At 37.6% G+C, this 23,203-nt stretch overlaps 2 protein-coding genes across 4 annotated transcripts in view; one reads left to right on the forward strand and one right to left on the reverse strand.

Annotated features, from left to right (window-relative positions):
- LOC127836334 (uncharacterized) overlaps nt 1–23,203 on the forward strand; it is a 493,739-nt gene that overhangs the window by 262,597 nt on the left and 207,939 nt on the right. The gene's annotated exons all lie outside the window — the stretch shown is intronic.
- The window catches only part of LOC127836467 (sushi, von Willebrand factor type A, EGF and pentraxin domain-containing protein 1-like), a 67,281-nt gene that overhangs the window by 22,081 nt on the left and 21,997 nt on the right, over nt 1–23,203 (reverse strand). The window contains exon 8 of the mRNA XM_052363119.1: nt 4,855–5,037. Coding sequence (XP_052219079.1) covers nt 4,855–5,037 — 183 coding nt within the window. The remainder of the gene's footprint in view (nt 1–4,854; nt 5,038–23,203) is intronic.

Raw genomic sequence — 23,203 nt, forward strand, 5'->3', positions numbered from 1 at the left:
CTAATCATCCATGATTTCCGGCCCAGGTTAGCGTTTCCGCCAAGGCTAATCATCCATGATTTCCGGCTCAGGTTAGCGTGTCCGCCAAGGCTAATCATCCATGATTTCCGGCCCAGGTTAGCGTGTCCGCCAAGGCTAATCATCCATGATTTCCGGCCCAGGTTAGCGTGTCCGCCAAGGCTAATCATCCATGATTTCCGGCCCAGGTTAACGTGTCCGCCAAGGCTAATCATCCATGATTTCCGGCCCAGGTTAACGTGTCCGCCAAGGCTAATCATACATGATTTCCGGCCCAGGTAAGCGTGTCCGCCAAGGCTAATCATCCATGATTTCCGGCCCAGGTTAGCGTGTCCACCAAGGCTAATCATCCATGATTTCCGGCCCAGGTTAGCGTGTCCGCCAAGGCTAATCATACATGATTTTCGGCCCAGGTTAGCGTGTCCGCCAAGGCTAATCATACATGATCTCGGCCCAGGTTAGCGTGTCCGCCAAGGCTAATCATCCATGATTTCCGGCCCAGGTTAGCGTGTCCGCCAAGGCTAATCATCCATGATTTCCGGCCCAGGTTAGCGTGTCCGCCAAGGCTAATCATCCATGATTTCCGGCCCAGGTTAACGTGTCCGCCAAGGCTAATCATCCATGATTTCCGGCCCAGGTTAGCGTGTCCGCCAAGGCTAATCATCCATGATTTCTGGCCCAGGTTAGCGTTTCCGCCAAGGCTAATCATACATGATTTCCGGCCCAGGTTAGCGTTTCCGCCAAGGCTAATCATACATGATTTCCGGCCCAGGTTAGCGTGTCCGCCAAGGCTAATCATACATGATTTCCGGCCCAGGTTAGCGTGTCCGCCAAGGCTAATCATACATGATTTCCGGCCCAGGTTAGCGTTTCCGCCAAGGCTAATCATACATGATTTCCGGCCCAGGTTAGCGTGTCCGCCAAGGCTAATCATCCATGATTTCCGGACCAGGTTAGCGTGTCCGCCATGGCTAATCATCCATGATTTCCGGCCCAGGTTAGCGTGTCCGCCAAGGCTAATCATCCATGATTTCCGGCCCAGGTTAGCGTGTCCGCCAAGGCTAATCATCCATGATTTCCGGCCCAGGTTAGCGTGTCCGCCAAGGCTAATCATCCATGATTTCCGGTCCAGGTTAGCGTTTCCGCCAAGGCTAATCATCCATGATTTCCGGCCCAGGTTAGCGTTTCCGCCAAGGCTAATCATCCATGATTTCCGGCCCAGGTTAGCATGTCCGCCAAGGCTAATCATCCATGATTTCCTGCCCAGGTTAGCGTGTCCGCCAAGGCTAATCATCCATGATTTCCGGCCCAGGTTAGCGTTTCCGCCAAGGCTAATCATCCATGATTTCCGGCCCAGGTTAGCGTGTCCGCCAAGGCTAATCATCCATGATTTCCGGCCCAGGTTAGCGTGTCCGCCAAGGCTAATCATACATGATTTCCAGCTCAGGTTAGCGTGTCCGCCAAGGCTAATCATCCATGATTTCCGGCCCAGGTTAGCGTTTCCGCCAAGGCTAATCATACATGATTTCCGGCCCAGGTTAGCGTGTCCGCCAAGGCTAATCATACATGATTTCCGGCCCAGGTTAGCGTTTCCGCCAAGGCTAATCATACATGATTTTCGGCCCAGGTTAGCGTGTCCGCCAAGGCTAATCATACATGATTTCCGGCCCAGGTTAGCGTTTCCGCCAAGGCTAATCATACATGATTTCCGGCCCAGGTTAGCGTGTCCGCCAAGGCTAATCATCCATGATTTCCGGACCAGGTTAGCGTGTCCGCCATGGCTAATCATCCATGATTTCCGGCCCAGGTTAGCGTGTCCGCCAAGGCTAATCATCCATGATTTCCGACCCAGGTTAGTGTGTCCGCCAAGGCTAATCATCCATGATTTCCGGACCAGGTTAGCGTGTCCGCCATGGCTAATCATCCATGATTTCCGGCCCAGGTTAGCGTGTCCGCCAAGGCTAATCATCCATGATTTCCGGCCCAGGTTAGCGTGTCCGCCAAGGCTAATCATCCATGATTTCCGGCCCAGGTTAGCGTGTCCGCCAAGGCTAATCATCCATGATTTCCGGCCCAGGTTAGCGTGTCCGCCAAGGCTAATCATCCATGATTTCCGGTCCAGGTTAGCGTGTCCGCCAAGGCTAATCATCCATGATTTCCGGCTCAGGTTAGCGTGTCCGCCAAGGCTAATCATCCATGATTTCCGGCCCAGGTTAGCGTTTCCGCCAAGGCTAATCATCCATGATTTCCGGCCCAGGTTAGTGTGTCCGCCAAGGCTAATCATCCATGATTTCCGGCCCAGGTTAGCGTGTCCGCCAAGGCTAATCATCCATGATTTCCGGCCCAGGTTAGTGTGTCCGCCAAGGCTAATCATCCATGATTTCCGGCTCAGGTTAGCGTGTCTGCCAAGGCTAATCATCCATGATTTCCGGCCCAGGTTAGCGTGTCCGCCAAGGCTAATCATCCATGATTTCCGGCCCAGATTAGCGTGTCCGCCAAGGCTAATCATCCATGATTTCCGGCCCAGGTTAGCGTGTCCGCCAAGGCTAATCATACATGATTTCCAGCTCAGGTTAGCGTGTCCGCCAAGGCTAATCATCCATGATTTCCGGCCCAGGTTAGCGTTTCCGCCAAGGCTAATCATACATGATTTCCGGCCCAGGTTAGCGTGTCCGCCAAGGCTAATCATACATGATTTCCGGCCCAGGTTAGCGTTTCCGCCAAGGCTAATCATACATGATTTTCGGCCCATGTTAGCGTGTCCGCCAAGGCTAATCATACATGATTTCCGGCCCAGGTTAGCGTGTCCGCCAAAGCTAATCATCCATGATTTCCGGCCCAGGTTAGCGTGTCCGCCAAGGCTAATCATCCATGATTTCCGGACCAGGTTAGCGTGTCTGCCAAGGCTAATCATCCATGATTTCCGGCCCAGGTTAGTGTGTCCGCCAAGGCTAATCATCCATGATTTCCGGCCCAGGTTAGTGTGTCCGCCAAGGCTAATCATACATGATTTTCGGCCCAGGTTAGCGTGTCCACCAAGGCTAATCATACATGATCTCGGCCCAGGTTAGCGTTTCCGCCAAGGCTAATCATCCATGATTTCCGGCCCAGGTTAGCGTGTCCGCCAAAGCTAATCATCCATGATTTCCGGACCAGGTTAGCGTGTCTGCCAAGGCTAATCATCCATGATTTCCGGCCCAGGTTAGTGTGTCCGCCAAGGCTAATCATCCATGATTTCCGGCCCAGGTTAGTGTGTCCGCCAAGGCTAATCATCCATGATTTCCGGCCCAGGTTAGCGTGTCCGCCAAGGCTAATCATCCATGATTTCCGGCCCAGGTTAGTGTGTCCGCCAAGGCTAATCATCCATGATTTCCGGCCCAGGTTAACGTGTCCGCCAAGGCTAATCATACATGATTTCCGGCCCAGGTTAGCGTGTCCGCCAAGGCTAATCATCCATGATTTCCGGCCCAGGTTAGCGTTTCCGCCAAGGCTAATCATCCATGATTTCCGGCCCAGGTTAACGTGTCCGCCAAGGCTAATCATCCATGATTTCCGGCCCAGGTTAGTGTGTCCGCCAAGGCTAATCATACATGATTTCCGGCCCAGGTTAGTGTGTCCGCCAAGGCTAATCATCCATGATTTCCGGCCCAGGTTAGCGTGTCCGCCAAGGCTAATCATCCATGATTTCCGGCCCAGGTTAACGTGTCCGCCAAGGCTAATCATCCATGATTTCCGGCCCAGGTTAGCGTGTCCGCCAAGGCTAATCATCCATGATTTCCGGCCCAGGTTAGCGTGTCCGCCAAGGCTAATCATACATGATTTCCAGCTCAGGTTAGCGTGTCCGCCAAGGCTAATCATCCATGATTTCCGGCCCAGGTTAGCGTTTCCGCCAAGGCTAATCATACATGATTTCCGGCCCAGGTTAGCGTGTCCGCCAAGGCTAATCATACATGATTTCCGGCCCAGGTTAGCGTTTCCGCCAAGGCTAATCATACATGATTTCCGGCCCAGGTTAGCGTGTCCGCCAAGGCTAATCATACATGATTTCAGGCCCAGGTTAGCGTTTCCGCCAAGGCTAATCATACATGATTTTCGCTTTTCCCAGAGCGGGTTTTTTTTTACATTTGTGTAACAAATAAAAAAGATACATAGATGAATATGGCAATACTGATTCATAATACTACTTGTGTGGAACCTTCAATCTAAAAGTATGTTGAAAACAATTCAACCTCACCATCCACCACCGTCACCCCCATCACCCCCCCCCCCCCCCCTCTCCCTCACATATAGCTGTCCAAAAGATGGGACAACATGTGAAGCGAGGCGTTTACAGTGTTAAGCCTTAAATTATTATTAATATCATAGTTCATCAAGTGTGGACATATAAATGATACAAAGAGTCGTATTGAACTTTCGATGCTTCTTGTCAAACTCATATCCTGCCACGGGACAAACTATAAATAAACCATTAGTATTGATTGCTAAAACACGTTTCAACTTCGGCAATTCACATTGACGTCGGCGTATGTTTATAAGTGTATGCACATATCGAAGCTGAATCACCGTAATCAAATTTAAAGGAGTCGCGCTATTGTTTATGCATTAATTGGGACTGTTATTGGGCATTATTGTGCATATATGTATAACCTACAGCCGTTCAATGCGGAATGTATTGAACGCATTTGTGTTCAATATTTAAACAAATCAGGATGACGCATCGCAAATGACATGATTTTGATGATTTGGCCATTACAATCGTGCATTCACTTATGATAGTCATAGCGACGCACAAGGCAAATTCGCCACCAATAGTAGCACGTGCAGCACTTTACTCACCGATGCACTTGTGCACGGGATTGGACCACATTGGTACCCCTTTGTTGTTGATGCAGGTCGTCTCCACGGGCCCAGTGGGAATGAAGCCCGGCACGCACTGGAACTGTACCACTTGACCCACTTGGCCCGAGGTAACCGGAACCGGCAGATGCGCGTTCTTCGGGATAGCTGGCGCATAGCAAGCTGAAATACACGCGTTCATTGTGTGAACTCATATTCCTTTAAAAAAATAAGTTTTTGCAGGATTTGTTGAACTCAGAACTTGAAATTACACTGCCATCACAACTGTTCTCTGTTGCGCTATATATAGAAGTAAAACGTAGCTATATTGATTAAATATATGACCATGTATATCTGTACAACATAATTACCATATGCCTAAAAAGTGTAAAGTTGTGCTTGAAAACAACGCTTCTTCTTCATAAAAGTTTGGTCAAAACTTTTAAAGATAAGAGTTATCTTTAAAAGTCATTTCTAGTTAATGAATATGTCATTAACTGCGTTCATTCTCTCATTTTAAGATATCTAAACACATGCACATATGAGCCTTGTTCTGAGAAAACAGGGCTTAATGCATGTGCATAAAGTGTCGTCCCAGATTAGCCTGTGCAATCCGCACAGGCTAATCAGGGACGACACTTTCCGCCTTAACTTGATTTTCGGTAAAGTGGGACTTCCTTGAAACTTAAAATACCATAACAGCGGAAAGTGTCGTCCCTCATTAGTCTGTGCGGACAGCACAGGCTAATCTGGGACGACACTTTCCGCACACGCATTATGCCCAGTTTCTCAGAACGCGACTCATGCGTATTATCTTTTAGAAAAAAACTGCTTAAGACGCCACTCTCTTGTAATACTCAGCACGCGTAATACTTAATAATTGAGTCGCGTTCTGTGAAAACTGGGCTTAATGCATGTGCGTTAAGTGTCGTCCCAGAATAGCCTGTGCAGTCTTCAGTCTTTTTACCGCCTAAATTGGATTTTTGCTAAGAAGAGACTTCATTTAAAAGAAAAATGTCATTAAAGCGGAAAGTGTCGTCCTTGATAAGCCTGTGCGGACTTCACAGCCTAATCTGGGACGACACTTTACACACATGCATTATGACAAGTTTTATCAGAACGCGACTCAATAACTTAAGAAAATTTCCATGTTGTTCTCATACGAGACAATCTTGATTTACTGAAATATTTTTCAATTGCAGAATTTAAATACAAAAAAACACTTAAGGGTATTTTAAGTCTTGGTTATTGTTATAGAACCTTGCAATTTCAAAACAGCAATTGATTTTTCATTGTTGTATACACTACACTGACAAATTTTAAAGAATTATTACAGAAAAATAATACATGGCGGACAGGAGATCACTTTAATATATGGCGAACAGGAGATCACTTGAATATATGGCGGACAGAGATCACTTGAATATATGGCAGACAGGAGATCACTTGTTCACCATGACCTGACAAGACTGGATAGAGTTCTCTGATTATTACGTTAACTGAATACAGTAGCTATTTGAAATACATTTAAACGTTTTATCGTCATACTTTAGAAAGTTCAATCAACATACATCAAGTTATATTTACCCTATTGTGTCGCGTATATCAGTTTCTACGCATTTTACATAATAACATATCGCTCTATTTAGATATTGGAAACAATCAATTGCGGTAAATTCGCGTCATTCCAAGAATAGCAATGTCATGAAAACAATATCGCTTACGGTCCGATTGTAAAACATATCACTACCCTCGTGCCAATCTCCACGCAGAGTTGTCGTTCCTTGCTCTCACATACAACTCTGCGAAAGGCTCAGCACGCCATTTTGTCTATAAAATAGCTAAAACTGAACAAACGCATTGAATGTATATTTGATTGGATATTTAAGATCGCATGCATTAAATTAAGAAATATGACTTTTAAATGTACGATAAATCGTGCAAATACTTGCGAGTTTTAATGCAACTCTTTAGAACTATTTTATTGTCCATTTACGCAGATGGAATCATTCCACGCACTTTACATATGTAAATAATTGAACATAATGTTTATTGAGTGACATTAGGAATTGCTTCGACGTGTGTATGTATGTTGGTTTCTTAACAACAAAAAACCATTATCAATTTTAATTATACGGGCAAAAGCCCGCGAAGCGGGCGTTGACCGTTCATACATATGGGAATTTAGACATTAACTTACATAGGAATACCACATATGGATACGTCTCAAAAAAATTTGCCACGCGACATATATTTTCGCGATGCTATTTATGAACTTTAACAAATCAAAAACACTTTGACATATGCTAAATCACATGTAAATACATACCTCAGGAAAAGTTATATCAATGACATCATAATTGTGTAGCGAATCGCACTAAATATTCTCGCATTATTTGTTTTTCTTCGCAACCGTTACCAGAATTAAGTCATTACTAAATTATCTCCCCTGAATGCTCTTCTTCAGTGGGTATAAGCCGAAGACTGGTTCACTACATATAGTGACAGTCTTTACCAAACACAATTTAGGTGAACATAACCCGTCTTTCGTATATTGCCGAATCTCAGATTTCTGTCGAATTTATTTGCTTTGATCTTTTCGATATCTTATTGTTATTATTATCCTCACAAATCACAAATGCTTGTTAAAAAATTATTTGTTTTAAACATTATAGTTGGCATCTCTATTCTTCCAGGGACCTATACAAACAAAGGGATGAGACACTCACTGGCACTGAACCGAAGAACAAGCTAACGCGTTGTTACGCAAAAGGGAAACGAGACTTGCGACCGAACGAGACTTCGCGCTTCGAGGCAAATTTTCACAGCCGCCATTTTGACAAAGCGAGACCATGACAAAGCAATCAGGAAAGAATAAGAGTACAAATTAACCAAGTGTTGCCAACACAGGAGTATTCATTGCACAGGTTTGTTGAGTTTGATACATCTTATTGTTTCATTTACTTATATAACAACGGTGGGTATTTTCACCAAATCATGCGTATCATTGTTTACACTTCCATAATCCGAGAAACGTGTGTCGTGGCTTGGTCAAATAAAGCTCTATACTATTGATGTTGGTATTCTTACAAACGTTACATTTCAACGCATTGTGTGATGCTAATTTTATTTGTATTATCAGCAAATTCATTATTTTGAATGAGCACAAAGGCAATACAATTTAAGTCATTTTTTTATTTTTTACCACTATCGGTTTCATCAACATATGTCGTGGCTCTTTTTGAAAGGCTCAGTCAATACTAGCCCTATATATATCATGTAGGTATCTTTACGAACGTTGCATTTTAATGCATTGTGTGGTGCAAATTTAATTTGCATTATTTGCAAAGGCATAATTTTGTATTAGCTCAAAGATTATACAATTTTAGTCATTTTTTTATTTGTAATCACTATCAGTTTGATCAACATATGTCGTGGCTCTTTTCGAAAGGCTCTGTCAATACTAGCCCTATATTAATCTTATGGGTATCTTTACAAACATTACATTTCAAGGCATTGTGTGATGCTAATTTTATTTGTATTATTAGCAAATTCATGATTTTGAATGAGCACAAAGGCAATACAATTTTAGTCATTTTTTTTATATTTTACCACTTTCAGTTTCATCAACATATGCTGTGGCTCTTTTTGAAAGGCTCAGTCAATACAAGCCCTATATATATCATGTTGGTATCTTTACAAACGTTGCATTTCAATGCATTGTGTGGTGCAAATTTAATTTGCATTATTTGCAAAGGCAAAATTTTGTGTTAGCTCAAAGATAATACAATTTTAGTCATTTTTTTATTTTGTAATCACTATCAGTTTGATCAACATATGTCGTGGCTCTTTTCAAAAGGCTCAGTCAATACTAGCCCTATATTAATCTTATGGGTATCTTTACAAACATTACATTTCAACGCATTGAGTGATGCTTATTTTATTTGTATTATTTGCAAAGGCATAATTTTGTATTAGCTCCAAGATGATACAATTTCAGTTATTTTTTAATTTTTTAGCACTAAACGTGTTATCAACATATGTTGCGGCTTTTTTCAATAGGCTCAGTCAATAGTAGCACTATTTTGATCATGTTGGTATTTTTGCAAATGTTACACTTCAATAAATTGTGTGGTGCACATTTTATTTACATGAATTGCAAAGGCATAATTTTGTATTAGCTCAAAGATTATACAATTGTAGTCATTTTTAGCTCATCTATTTTTTGAAAAAAAATTATGAGCTATTGTCATCACCTTGGCGTCGGCGTTGGCGTCGGCGTCCGGTTAAGTTTTGCGTTTAGGTCCACTTTTCTCAGAAAGTATCCATGCTATTGCATTCAAACTTGGTACACTTACTTACTATCATGAGGGGACTGGGCAGGCAAAGTTAGATAACTCTGGCGTGCATTTTGACAGAATTATGTGCCCTTTTTATACTTAAAAAATTGAAAATTTTGGTTAAGTTTTGCGTTTAGTTCCACTTTTCTCAGTAAGTATCAATGCTATTGCATTCAAACTTGGTACACTTACTTACTATCATGAGGGGACTGGGCAGGCAAAGTTAGATAACTCTGGCATGCATTTTGACAGAATTATGTGCCCTTAGTTTTATACTTAGAAAATTGACAATTTTGGTTAAGTTTTGTGTTTAGGTCCATTTTATTCCTTAAGCATCAAAGCTATTGCTTTCATACTTGCAACACTTACTAACTATCATAAGGGGACTGTGCAGGCAAAGTAATGTAACTCTGACTGGCATTTTGACAGAATTATGTGCCCTTTTTATACTTAGAAAATTGAAAATTTGATTAAGTTTTGTGTTTAGGTCCACTTTATTCCTACAGTATCAAAGCTATTGCTTTCATACTTGCAAGATTTATGAACTATCATAAGGGGACCGTGCAGGCAAAGTTATGTAACTCTGACTGGCATTTGGACGGAATTATGGGCCCTTTATACTTAGAAAATTGAAAATTTGGTTAAGATTTATGTTTTGGTCCACTTTACCCCTAAAGTATCATAGATATTGCTTTCATACTTGGAACACTCACAAACTATCATAAGGGTACAGTAAAAGGACAAGTTTTATAACTCTGGTTGTCATTGTTACGGAATTATGGCCCTTTTTTGACTTAGTAACTTTTAATATATGGTTAAATTTTGTGTTTCGATCCACTTTACTTCTTAAGTATCAAGGCTATTGCTTTCAAACTTCAAATACTTACATGCTATCATGAGGTTACTGTACCTGGCAACTTGAATTTTACTTTGACCTTTGAATGACCTTGACTCTCAAGGTCAAATTATTAAATTTTGCTAAAATTGCCATAACTTCTTTATTTATGATTAGATTTGATTGATACTTTGATGAAACTACTCTTACCTGACATACCACAATAGACTCCACCCAAACCATCCCCCGTGCCCTCCCCCCCCCCCTCCCCCCTCCTAATTTTTTTTTTTTTTTTTTTTTTTTTTTAAGATCATCTCACAAATGACCACCACACCCTCACACTATACCCCCCCCCCCACCCCACCCCCCCCCCCAATTTTTTTTTTTTTTTTTTTTTTTTAAGATCATCTCACAAATTACCACCACACCCTCACACTATACCCCCCCCCCTCCCATTTTTTTTTTTAAACTGTTATGTTTGAAATACCGTCCAACCATCGCACCCAAACCCCCCCCTCCCATCGCCCCCCCAACCCCCCCCCCCCCCCCCCCCCTCGATTTTTTTTTTTTTTTTTTTTCGCTTTTTTGGAAGATAATGTAATATATGTCCACAACCCCACACTATACACCCCTCTTCACTCCACTCCTCCCTCCTTTGTGATTGAAAATGAGAGTCCCTTCACCTTTAAAAAGAAAATAGATGAGCGGTCTGCACCCGCAAGGCGGTGCTCTTGTTTTTATTATTTTTTAACCAGTCTCGGTTTTGAATGTGTATGTCAATGCTCTTTTCAAAAGCTTGGTCAATAATTGACCTATGATAATCATGTTGGTATCTTTAGAAATGTGACACTTCAATGCATTGTGTGTTTCACATTTAATTTGCATTATTTACTAACTCATAACTTTGTATAAGCTCAAGGACAATACAACTTTAGTCATTTTTTAATTGTTAGACCGCTTTCAGTTGTGTATACATATGTCATTGCTTTTTGCGTAAGGGCCAAGGCTCTGTAAATACTAGCCCTATATTATTCATGTTGGTATCATAACCCTTTCAGCGCTGGAATCGAATTTTAAAGGCCTTTGCAAACTGTTTGGATCCAGATGAGACGCCACAGAACGTGGCGTCTCATCAGGATTCAAACTGTTTGCTATTCTGAAAGTATTCTGTGAACAAAATCGAAGAAAATGCTAATTTTAGAAATTCAGCAGACAGCACTTTAGCAGACGACAAATTTCCCAGCATGCTAAGGGTTAGCAAATTGTACACTTCAGTGCATTGTGTGGTGTACATTTAATTTGCATTATTTGCAAAGTTCTTGATTTGTATAAGCTCAATGATGATACAATATTAGTCCTTAATCAATTATTTAAAAAAACAATTGAGATTAACATTTGTCTCCGCTTTTTCTTAGGATTTGGTCAATACAAGCTCTATTATTGTTTGTGTTTGTACCAATGTTACATTTCAATGAAATGTATGGTGCATATTTTAAATGCATTTTTTGAAAACACATAGCTTTGTAATAGCTCAAAGGAGATGAATGAAAGTTTACTTATCTCTAGTTGTATTCAAACGATATTTTATGAATAGATATATCCGAAGCTGAATGAAATCCTAAAAAATAGACATTTTGATTCTTAAGCACAACTTTTTTGTTAATTGGCAAATTCCAATTTCTGTAAACTGCTTGGTTATTTATGTTGCTAGAAATGTGCAAATCCATCATCATAATGCCTTCAGTTTTCAAAATTCTCTCATTTTTATGAGCATGTATGCATGAATGCGTTGGAAACAGTTATTTGAAGCAATCGCTTATTATTTAAGACTAATTTTGAATTGGATAAAGACATAAACAGGACAAGTGCAACCTACAGCATAAATATATCAAGTTATGAGTCACTCACACAAAGTATGAACCACTATTCAGAATGTATGTTATAGTGAAAAAATCACAGTACAATATGCTAAGGGTTGCACATAAATTGTATTTATTAGAAATTGGTATTCATTAAGTTAACAATAAACAGCTTTGACTCATTACTCAGTAAGGATAAAATCTGGAATCAATTAGTTCAGGGTCACAAATAGAAGGATAATTGCTGTACTAATATCTTAATATGTTTTGTTTTATGCTTTTAGAATGCCTAGAAAATGCAAAAGAGGATCCCTTACGGTGAAACGCAAGTACCACTACATAACATCTGAACAGCCAAAGAAAGAAAACCATGTTGCCAGTGAACATTAAAGCTACAACAGATTCTTCTACCCAGTCAGAAAGTGAAATTGTGCAGTTCACAAGTGATCATAGTTATGCTATTGATGAAGACTCCACATATGAGCTTGACTCCTTCCAGGAGACAAACAATGATAAGCCTGAAGCTGATGTGATGGAATGTAGTTCAGGGCTTCTAGAAATGGAGGTGGAGACGACAACCTTCTCAGACTTTGCTGTGGAACTTAAACTGCAAAATATTTCATCTCAGTTCGTTGTAAAGGAATCGGAGCAATCAATTCAAATGTTACAGTTGTACGCAAATGACAGTCTGACAGCAATCAAGTTATCGGTTGAAATTAAGAGTGATTTTACGTGCTCTGTCTATGTGCATCAGAAATGCATTCCGAGATCTCACCAAATATGGACTGGACTGCCACAACATATCAATGTTGGGATATAGATAAATGAAATTAACTAGTTTATATAGATGGAGTTATTAATTTTACTTATAGATTGCTCTCTGAATAAAATGATTGTACTTTATATACTCTAAGGAACCATATCGCTATACATAAAATATAGTTTTGCTTTAGTATAGGTTGTCAACACAGGGATATTACTTATACTTAACTACAATTAAGTGTAGCGTAGGTAGAGGTATCATTTATATCATACAGCTTTTACATTGTCAGTATTACTCAATTCTATATTTCTAAAAAAAAATAATTACAAATGAAACTGAGGAGCTGCGCCATGAGCGCATGATACGCCCGTCGTTCGCCAATGAAGTAGTAAGGTAATAAATAACCCTTTGAATCATTTTTTTACTTCAGTTGGCAGAAGACAGCTGGAATATTTGTCAAAAAAATATGTTCAACTCACCCATTTGAGTATGTGTGTATGGAATTCCAATGTTCCAGTCAAATCTCATCCAGTTGAATATGTGAATACTTGATAATTTAACATTGTAACATGGTAAATCCGATACGGTAGGACAGTCAATGAAATCACGAAATTTTGACGAACAAAGTCGCATAACTCTGGAACGACAATTCAGAATTCCGTCAAAAATGAAAGGGGATCAGGGTTTATGAATATTAAGATTGTGTTAAAATTTGAAAAAAATCCATCGAAGGATATTTGAGCTACGGTAGGACATTCAATGAAATCACGAAATTTTGACGAACAAAGTCCCATAACTCTGGAACAACAATTCAGAATTCCGTCAAAAACGAAAGGGGATCAGGGTTTATCAATATTAAGATTGTGTTGAAATTTGAAAAAAATCCATCGAAGGATATTTGAGCTACGGTAGGACATTCAATGAAATCACGAAATTTTGACGAACAAAGTCCCATAACTCTGGAACAACAATTCAGAATTCCGTCAAAAACGAAAGGGGATCAGGGTTTATCAATATTAAGATTGTGTTGAAATTTGAAAAAAATCCATCGAAGGATATTTGAGCTACGGTAGGACATTCAATGAAATCACGAAATTTTGACGAACAAAGTCCCATAACTCTGGAACGACAATTCAGAATTCCGTCAAAAACGAAAGGGGATCAGGGTTTATCAATATTAAGATTGTGTTGAAATTTGAAAAAAATCCATCGAAGGATATTTGAGCTACAGTAGGACATTCAATGAAATCACGAAATTTTGACGAACAAAGTCCCATAACTCTGGAACGACAATTCAGAATTCCGTCAAAAACGAAAGGGGATCAGGGTTTATCAATATTAAGATCATAGACGGGCGTATAAAAACAATGCAAGTATATACTTTATGCAATTATATGTGTCCTAACTTTATATTAATGTATGTAATTCTTGTTTAAAAAAAGTCATTTAATAATTATATTCTTCACTTATGAACTTTGGTACAGACAGGGACCTATACAAGTATAGGTCCCTGGTACAGAATAATGTAACGAAGTGTTGTTATTATAGAACTACATTTGACATGTGGTCACTATGTATTAACAATATTAACATTCTCACGAAAACATGTTTATTCCTTATATTGTAAATTGAACTTTTTTCGAAGTGATGCATGATTTGTATTTACTTCAAAAGCATGCTGTTATTGTAAATGTAATGTAAATGACGATTAGCTTAACATGCTTAAGTCAGAATAAACTTTTATGTTCTATTAACTGCATTTAAATCTTTGTCCATAATTTTGTTAAAACCATTCTACAACACGTTTTATATTCATTTCTTTGAAAATAATTCAAGGAATAAAACACTAAACTCCTTTGTACACACTATTTAGTAGTAACTGTAAATGCCAGATTCAATTGTCTTATCATTATTACACCGTATCATGTGTCCACTGTTTCGGATATCTTACTTGCGTGTGCGAGGATTTGATTTATTAATGTCGTTTTATATATTGATTGTTCGAGATATATATGATAATAAAACGAATAAAACATGAGTATATATATATATATATATATATATATATATATATATATATATATATATATATATATATATATATATATATATATATATATATATATAGAACTACTAAAACACGAAAACCTTTCTTGTTTTTTGTTTGGTTTGTACGCAAAATGCAGAACTATAAAATGCATCCAATATTTATTACCTCGTAAATTCTGTTGATGTTTTTTCATGACATGACCTCGAAATCCTGATACACTTTTATACTCCGCACCACAAACAGGACAAATATAGCACAGCTCTTTCGTGCTTGCTTGCGATTTATTGTTTGCCTCATCATCAGTATAATCACCTTATACCAAATCTAAATCTATGTCGTCATCCCATGAAAGGAAATATTTATGTTTAGAAGACACTTTAAGTAAATTCCATGAATCCGACGTTCACTATGACTTAAGGGAGTCCAAATGAATATTAAAATGACATTCGAAAATTTGCTGCGTCGGAGGTTAAAAGAACAATTATACATTTTGAGTTGTTTGCACTTAACATGTCTTGATAATGTTGCTATTTTAAACAAAACATGGTAACATTTTAATTCTATTAAAAGACCGGTCTTTTGTACATGCACATACGTGCGATAAACAACGGCAATTTAACCCTGGCGAAACAACCGGCAATTAATATTCATCAAAGAGTCCGATAATTGGGTGCCCGTTCGACATACTGCGTAATAATAAGACTAATTAATGATTGATTTTGAGATCAACAACGCAACAATTAAACGAATAGGTACTTGTTTATTTAACATAATATAATTTGAATCCGAAAAAACGTAACGCGTGAAATAAGCGAAATCCCTCGCAATCGATATCGTGTAGCCGCATTATCGCTACACAGGGACCAATCGATCGAGATTATCAAATCTCGCGCACCGGTTTATTATCGCTACACCGGGACCAATCGATCGAGATTAAAGTATAGGTCCCTGATCTCGCGCACCGGTTTATTTTGCGTGCTGTAACGGGATATCGCGAGGTTGCTAATCCCTTTGTTTGTATAGGTCCCTGATTCTTCCAGTATTCTCGCGGAATTTAAATAACGACACCCTACTGTTTATTTGTCAGAATATGTGACGCATTTTCCATTCGCTCTCAGAAAGCATTCTATACATAGATGGTGACGTCACTTCGTTATCAGTAAGACCGGTGTGTACACAATGTCTCAGAAAGAAGTTTTACGTGTGATCATGAGCAATATTCTGGCAAGTTGTCGTTGTTATCCACCAGAAACACATTTATTCACAAAATTTAAAGATATTCCGATCTAACTTTTTAGTCTTTTAGCTTTAATTGTTAACGTATTAACACCTCGTCTGCTCGCACTTTACCGAAATCCCCGAATGGTTACATATCACTATAATAAGTTCATGCCTAAAACCACAAAATCCGATACCGTTGGATGTTCGTACCACAATCTTACGTACAAAATCTCCCAGATTCGAAATCAACAAAAAACAAGACATTTATAAATTGTCTGCATTATTGATCAAATTTTAAGATATTTGTTGGTTTTCCGTTTTTAGAAGCTGTTCTTCGAAGGCAAGAGCTGGGCATCATAAAAGCCATTCTATCCAGCAAAACTGACAGTTTTGGTTTACAGAAATCAACAAAGGAGGAATTCCTGAACTATCAAATTTCCAAGCTATACACACAGTTATTATCTGTGGTGATCTTTATTGGTTCTGTTTGTTTACTTGGATGGAACATGTGTGAACTTTTATAGAACTTTAAAAAGTCTATATATGTCTATCTATAAACAAAAATCAGCTATTGTATAATAAGATCAGATGTGCAAACAATGTCAAAGGGTTGTTAAATTAACAATTTGAAGGCAATTATGCTGAAAAAATATGAGAGTTCCCATGCAAATTGTGTCTGTATATCAACAAGTGTCTGCCGATAATTGTCAAACTAGCAATACAAAACTAACCACAAGTATGTAAAAGCACTAAGTACCTGTGATCATTTTTAGTAAGATAGTGTAATTCTAAACAGTAGCAAATAGCTTGTTTAGTAAATGCATAATGCAATTAATATGATTTCCGTTCTATTGTGTAATTAATAAATTGGTTGTTACTTGTTAATCCATGATAAATGTTTTATGGCTAGTACAAAACCAGCAATGTTAATTTAGTAAAAGGTAATACAATAACACCACTTTGTAATTTCATATACGTAAATATTCTTGAAATGTAGGTTGATGACAGTGTTTTAGTTTTACTTATTTTGTAACTATTATTTTATGTGCAAATAAATGATGTGAAGTGTTTTGTATCTCCACACAATACCACATACCTTTTTATATATGTACTGTGTTATGTGTTATTTGAATGTTTAAATAAAAAATATGGATGATATAACATGATGCATTCTAATATTTGCATTCAAATTGTAACTATAGAGCTAAGTGTATGCAGTTTAGACTGGTATTTTAGAATTGCTACAAAATGGCTATTTTTTTAGCGGCGACAAAACTTTAAACTATTCAACAATAGTTTGCGAAAGAAAATTAGAAACCTGCAAGATACCTGTATTTATTAAATATTTTAATTGCGAATCAAGTATGTTGTTATGCTATTACACATAATTATACATTGATAATGAATAAGAAGACAATTAGTGGTGTTAACGTTTCCCAACAGTAGAAATCATTCTTCTGATGAAGTCAGTGATATACAGACGAAAGCTCCAGGTATGGCTTTCAATACGTAGTGTGTGTTATTTGACAGTCTAAAACTTATTGGATTAAAAAAAAATCCTGTCAAATTTGTCAATCAAAATTGATTCGACACATCACATGATTTTGATTATGTTAAATCAGTGTACTGTATGCTAAATGCAACTGCTTTAGCAAGCTGTCAAGTTGAATTGAGACATTTGATGAAACAAACTGTTTCCTGGGTAGGACCAGTACTTAGTTTCTATATGACGTACCATGACGTCGAAAGAGTACAAGACCTACTAAGTAGAACGAGAAATGTACTTCGACGTACAATTTTCACCGACCCTTGAGTGTTAGCCAATCAGAGGACACCTTACGTCTGTTGTTTAGAGATTTTTGACATTGAACATTATTGTTATTATTATTTATACAGAATTATGCGACTATCAACCGCTTACTCATTGATATTGTGCGTATTTATTAAACATTATTATTATTATAATTTATACCAAATTATGCTACTATCGACCGCTAACTCATAGATATTGTGCGTATTTTATTGACCTGGCGTGGCGGAATTAACCTCTGACTTATGCTAGTTATGGTTATCACAAAATACGACCAACGGGGAGTTTATAATAAATTATTTATCCCATTAATGCTTGGTAACTGGTTACCGTTGGGAATTTCCTACACAGTAATGCGCTGGGCGGTCGTGATACTCCGCCCCGCATGATCATTTCATACACACAATATGCTGAATAATTTTAATTTTAAAAAGGTAGCAATTGAATCTTCCTCAAATTTGTATATAATCTATTTCAATGCATTAAATACTTGAAACTTCTATGTGTTGTTTTTTTCCATTCTGATATTTTTATTCATTTTGTCCTCAACCAAAAAAGAGATTTTAAACATTTATTATGAAAAAATCTGCAGGAAAAGCGGCTCAAGAGACTAATGTTTTGATTGGCTGTTCAGAAAATGTGTACGTAGAAGTACAAACATGTATGTCGAAGTACAAATTGTACTTTGACGTACAAATATATACCAGTGGCCCAGATAATTATTTGGGAAATAGGGTTTTCACCCTTTGATTTTGAAAAATAGGGTTATTTAAAGAATGCTCCCACTTAAAGGATCAATACAGAGACCTCCACGTGACTAAGCCAGTTAGCAGACACCCCATCCACTATACCACAGACACCGAACCAGCTATAAATTCCTGTGGCAAGAAAAAAATAAAAATAAGATGCTAGATCTTTAAGCTTGGAACATGTAACTCGTTTTAAGATTGATTTTTTTGGATGCATTACTCAATTATTGCAACAATTATCATATTTTGAAGCAGAACACAATCATGTCCATATATTTATTACAAATACATGGTTATCAAAAAAACTTTAAAAGCTTTTGCCCGTAAATTAGGTAGCACCTATAATCATATTAATACGGGCAAAAGCCCGCGAAGCGGGCGTTGACCGTTCATACATATGGGAATTTAGACATAAAATTACATAAGAATACCACATATGGATACGTCTCAAAAAAATTTGCCACGCGACATATATTTTCGCGATGCTATTTATGGCCTTGAACAAATCAAAAACACTTTGACATATGCTAAATCACATGTAAATACATACCTCAGGAAAAGTTATATCAATGACATCATAATTGTGTAGCGAATCGCACTAAATATTCTCGCATTATTTGTTTTTCTTCGCAACCGTTCCAGAATTAAGTCATTACTCAATTATCTCCCCTGAATGCTCTTCTTCAGTGAGTATAAGCCGAAGACTGGTTCACTACATATAGTTACAGTCTTTACCAAACACAATTTAAGTGAACATAACCCGTCTTAAATATATTGCCGAATCTTAGATTTCTGTCGAATTTATTTGCTTTGATCTTTTCGATATCTTAATGTTATTATTATCCAGACAAATCACAAACGCTTGTTAAAAAATTATTTGTTTTAAACATTATAGTTGGCATCTCTATTCTTCCAGTATTCTCGCGGTATTTCAATAACGACACCCTACTGTTTATTTGTCAGAATATGTGACGCATTTTCATTCGCTCTCAAAAAGCATTCTATACATAGATGGTGACGTCACTTCGTTATTGCGAGTAAGACCGGTGTGTACACAATGTCTCAGAAAGACGTTTTACGTGTGATTATGAGCAATATTCTGGTAAGTTGTCGTTGTTATCCACCAGAGACACATTTATTCACAAAATTTAAAGATATTCCGATCTAACTTTTTAGTCTTTTAGCTTAAATTTTTAACGTATTTACACCTCGTCTGCTCGCACTTTACCGATATCCCGAAAGGTTACATATCACTATAATTAGTTTAGGCCTAAAACCACAAAATCCGATACCGTTGGATTTTCGTACTACAATCTTACGTAAAAAATCTTCCAGATTCGAAATCAACAAAAAACAAGACATTTATAAATTGTCTGCATTATTGATCAAATTTTAAGATATTTGTTGGTTTTCCGTTTTTAGAAGCTGTTCTGCGAAGCCGAAGGCAAGAGCTGAGCATCATACAAGCCATTCTATCCAGCAAAACTGACAGTTTTGGTTTACAGAAATCAACAAAGGAGTGATTCCTGATCTATCAAATTCCCAAGCTATACACACAGTTATTATCTGTGGTGATCTTTATTGGTTCTGCTTGTTTACTTGGATGGAACATGTGTGAACTTTTATAGAACTTTGAAAAGTCTATATATGTCTATCTATAAACAAAAATCAGCTATTGTATAATAAGATCAGATGTGCAAACAATGTCAAAGGGTTGTTAAATTAACAATTTGAAGGCAATTATGCTGAAAAACAAGAGTTCCGCGGTCGGAGATGACCGCATTGAAGCCGGATTTTTGATTTAAATGACAGGAAAGTACCTTTCGTGTTTTTGTCAATGCAATACTTAAATTACTGAAATATTGTTCAAAGGTCAAAATGAAATGTAAGTACTTTTCAAGGCATGAGCAAACCTTGTGTTATGTTTTGAATGCATGCATATACATGAACAACAATAACATTTAAGGTCACAAATATGAACTTGAATTGACAATTAGGAAAGTTTGATCTCAATTTTTTTATTTGCAAATTAGTAACATATTGTTTGAAGTTTCCATCAATTTCATTATCAAATGTAAGAAAATAAACTTAGATGAATGACATTGAAATGAATGACCTTGAAATGACCAGTGGTCATCTAAGTGTGCTTGCAAACCTTTACGTCAAGTTTGAGATTCTAGGTCCAAGCATACCAAAGTTATAACAATTTTAACATTTTAACATTGAAGGTCACAGTGACCTTGACCTTCAAATGAATGACATTGAAATGAGCAGTGGTGATCTTCTAGTACTGGCCAACCTTTATGTCAAGTTTGAAGACTCTAGGTACAAGCATACCAAAGTTATAACATGGAATAAGAACTTTAACATTTTTACCTACCAAAGTTATAAGAACTTTAACATTTTTACATTCAAGGTCACAGTGACCTTGACCTTAGAATGAATGACCTTGAAATGACCAGTGGTCATCTAAGTGTGCTTGCAAACCTTCATGTCAAGTTTGAAGACTCTATGTCCAAGCATACCAAAGTTATAACAATTTTAACATTTTAACATTTAAGGTCACAGTGACCTTGACCTTCAAATGAATGACATTGAAATGACCAGTGGTCATCTTCTAGTACTGGCCAATCTTTATTTCAAGTTTGAAGACTCTAGGTACAAGCATACCAAAGTTATAACATGAAATAAGAACTTTAACATTTTTACATTCAAGGTCACAGTGACCTTGACCTTCAAATGAATGACCTTGAAATGTCCAGTGGTTACTTACTAATTCTGGCCAACCTTCATGTCAAGTTTCAAGACTCTAGGTCCAAGCATACCAAAGTTATAACAACTTTAACATTTTTACATTCAAGGTCACAGTGACCTTGACCTTCAAATGAATGACCTTGAAATGACCAGTGGTTACTAACTAGTTATGGCCAACCTTCATGTCAAGTTTCAAGACTCTAGGTCCAAGCATACCAAAGTTATAACAACTTTAACATTTTTTATATTGAAGGTCACAGTGACCTTGACCTTCAAATGAATGACCTTGAAATGACCAGTGGTCATCTGTTAATCCTGGCCAACCTTCATGTCAAGTTTGAAGACTCTAGGTCCAAGCATACCAAAGTTATACCATGAAATAAGAACTTTAACATTTTCGAGCACGCCGCCACCCCGCCCGCCCGCCCGCCCCCCCCGCCCGCCCGACAACATCAATCTATAAGCCGAGATTTTTTCGAAAAAAATCCGGCTAAAAATGGAAGTTCCCATGCAAATTTTGTCTGTATATTGACAAGTGTCTGCCGATAATTGTCAAACTAGTAATACAAAACTTACCACAAGTATGTAAAAGCACTAAGTACCTGTGATCATTTTTAGTAAGATAGTGTAATTCTAAACAGTAGCAAATAGCTTGTTTAGTAAATGCATAATGTAATTAATATGATTTCCGTTTTATTGTGTAATTAATAAATTGGTTGTTACTTGTTAATCCATGATAAATGTTTTATGGCTAGTACAAAACCAGCAATGTTAATTTTGTAAAAGGTAATACAATAACACCACTTAGTAATTTCATATACGTAAATATTCTTGAAATGTAGGTTGATGATTGTGTTTTAGTTTTACTTATTTTGTAACTATTATTTTATGTGCAAATAAATGATGTGAAGTGTTTTGTATCTCCACACAATACCACATACCTTTTTATATATGTACTGTGTTATGTGTTATTTGAATGTTTAAATAAAAAAAAATGGATGATATAACATGATGCATTCTAATATTTGCATTCATATTGTAACTATAGAGCTAAGTGTATGCAGTTTAGACTGTGATTTTAGAATTGCTACAAAATGGCTAGTTTTTTAGTGGCGACAAAATTTAAACTATTCAACAATAGTTTGCGAAAGAAAATTAGAAACCTGCAAGATACCTGTATTTATTAAATATTTTAATTGCGAATCAAGTATGTTGTTATGCTGTTACACATAATTATACATTGATAATAAATAAGAAGACAATTAGTGGTGTTAACGTTTCCCAACAGTAGAAATCATTCTTCTGATGAAGTCAGTGATATACAGACGAAAGCTCCAGGTATGGCTTTCAATACGTAGTGTGTGTTATTTGACAGTCTAAAACTTATTGGATTAAACAAAAATCCTGTCAAATTTGTCAATCAAAATTGATTTGACACATCACATGATTTTGATTATGTTAAATCAGTGTACTGTATGCTAAATGCAACTGCTTTAGCAAGCTGTCAAGTTGAATTGAGACATTTGATGAAACAAACTGTTTCCTGAGTAGGACCATTACTTAGTGTCTATATGACGTACCATGACGTCGAAAGTCTGCAAGACCTACTAAGTAGATCGAGAAATGTACTTCGACGTACAATTTTCACCGACCCTTGAGTGTTAGCCAATCAGAAGACACCTTACGTCTGTTGCTTTTAGAGATTTTTGACATTGAACATTATTATTATTATTTATACCGAATTATGCCACAATCGACCGCTTACTCATAGATATTGTGCGTATTTATGAAACATTATTATTAATATAATTTATACCAAATTATGCGACTATCGACCGCTAACTCATAGATATTGTGCGTATTTATTGACCTGGCGTGGCGGAATTAACCTCTGACTTATGCAAGTTATGGTTATCACAAAATACCACCAACGGGGAGTTTATAATACATTATTTATCCCATTAATGC

Source organism: Dreissena polymorpha, chromosome 1, assembly GCF_020536995.1.
Source record: "Dreissena polymorpha isolate Duluth1 chromosome 1, UMN_Dpol_1.0, whole genome shotgun sequence".
Taxonomy (NCBI): Eukaryota; Metazoa; Mollusca; class Bivalvia; order Myida; family Dreissenidae; genus Dreissena; species Dreissena polymorpha.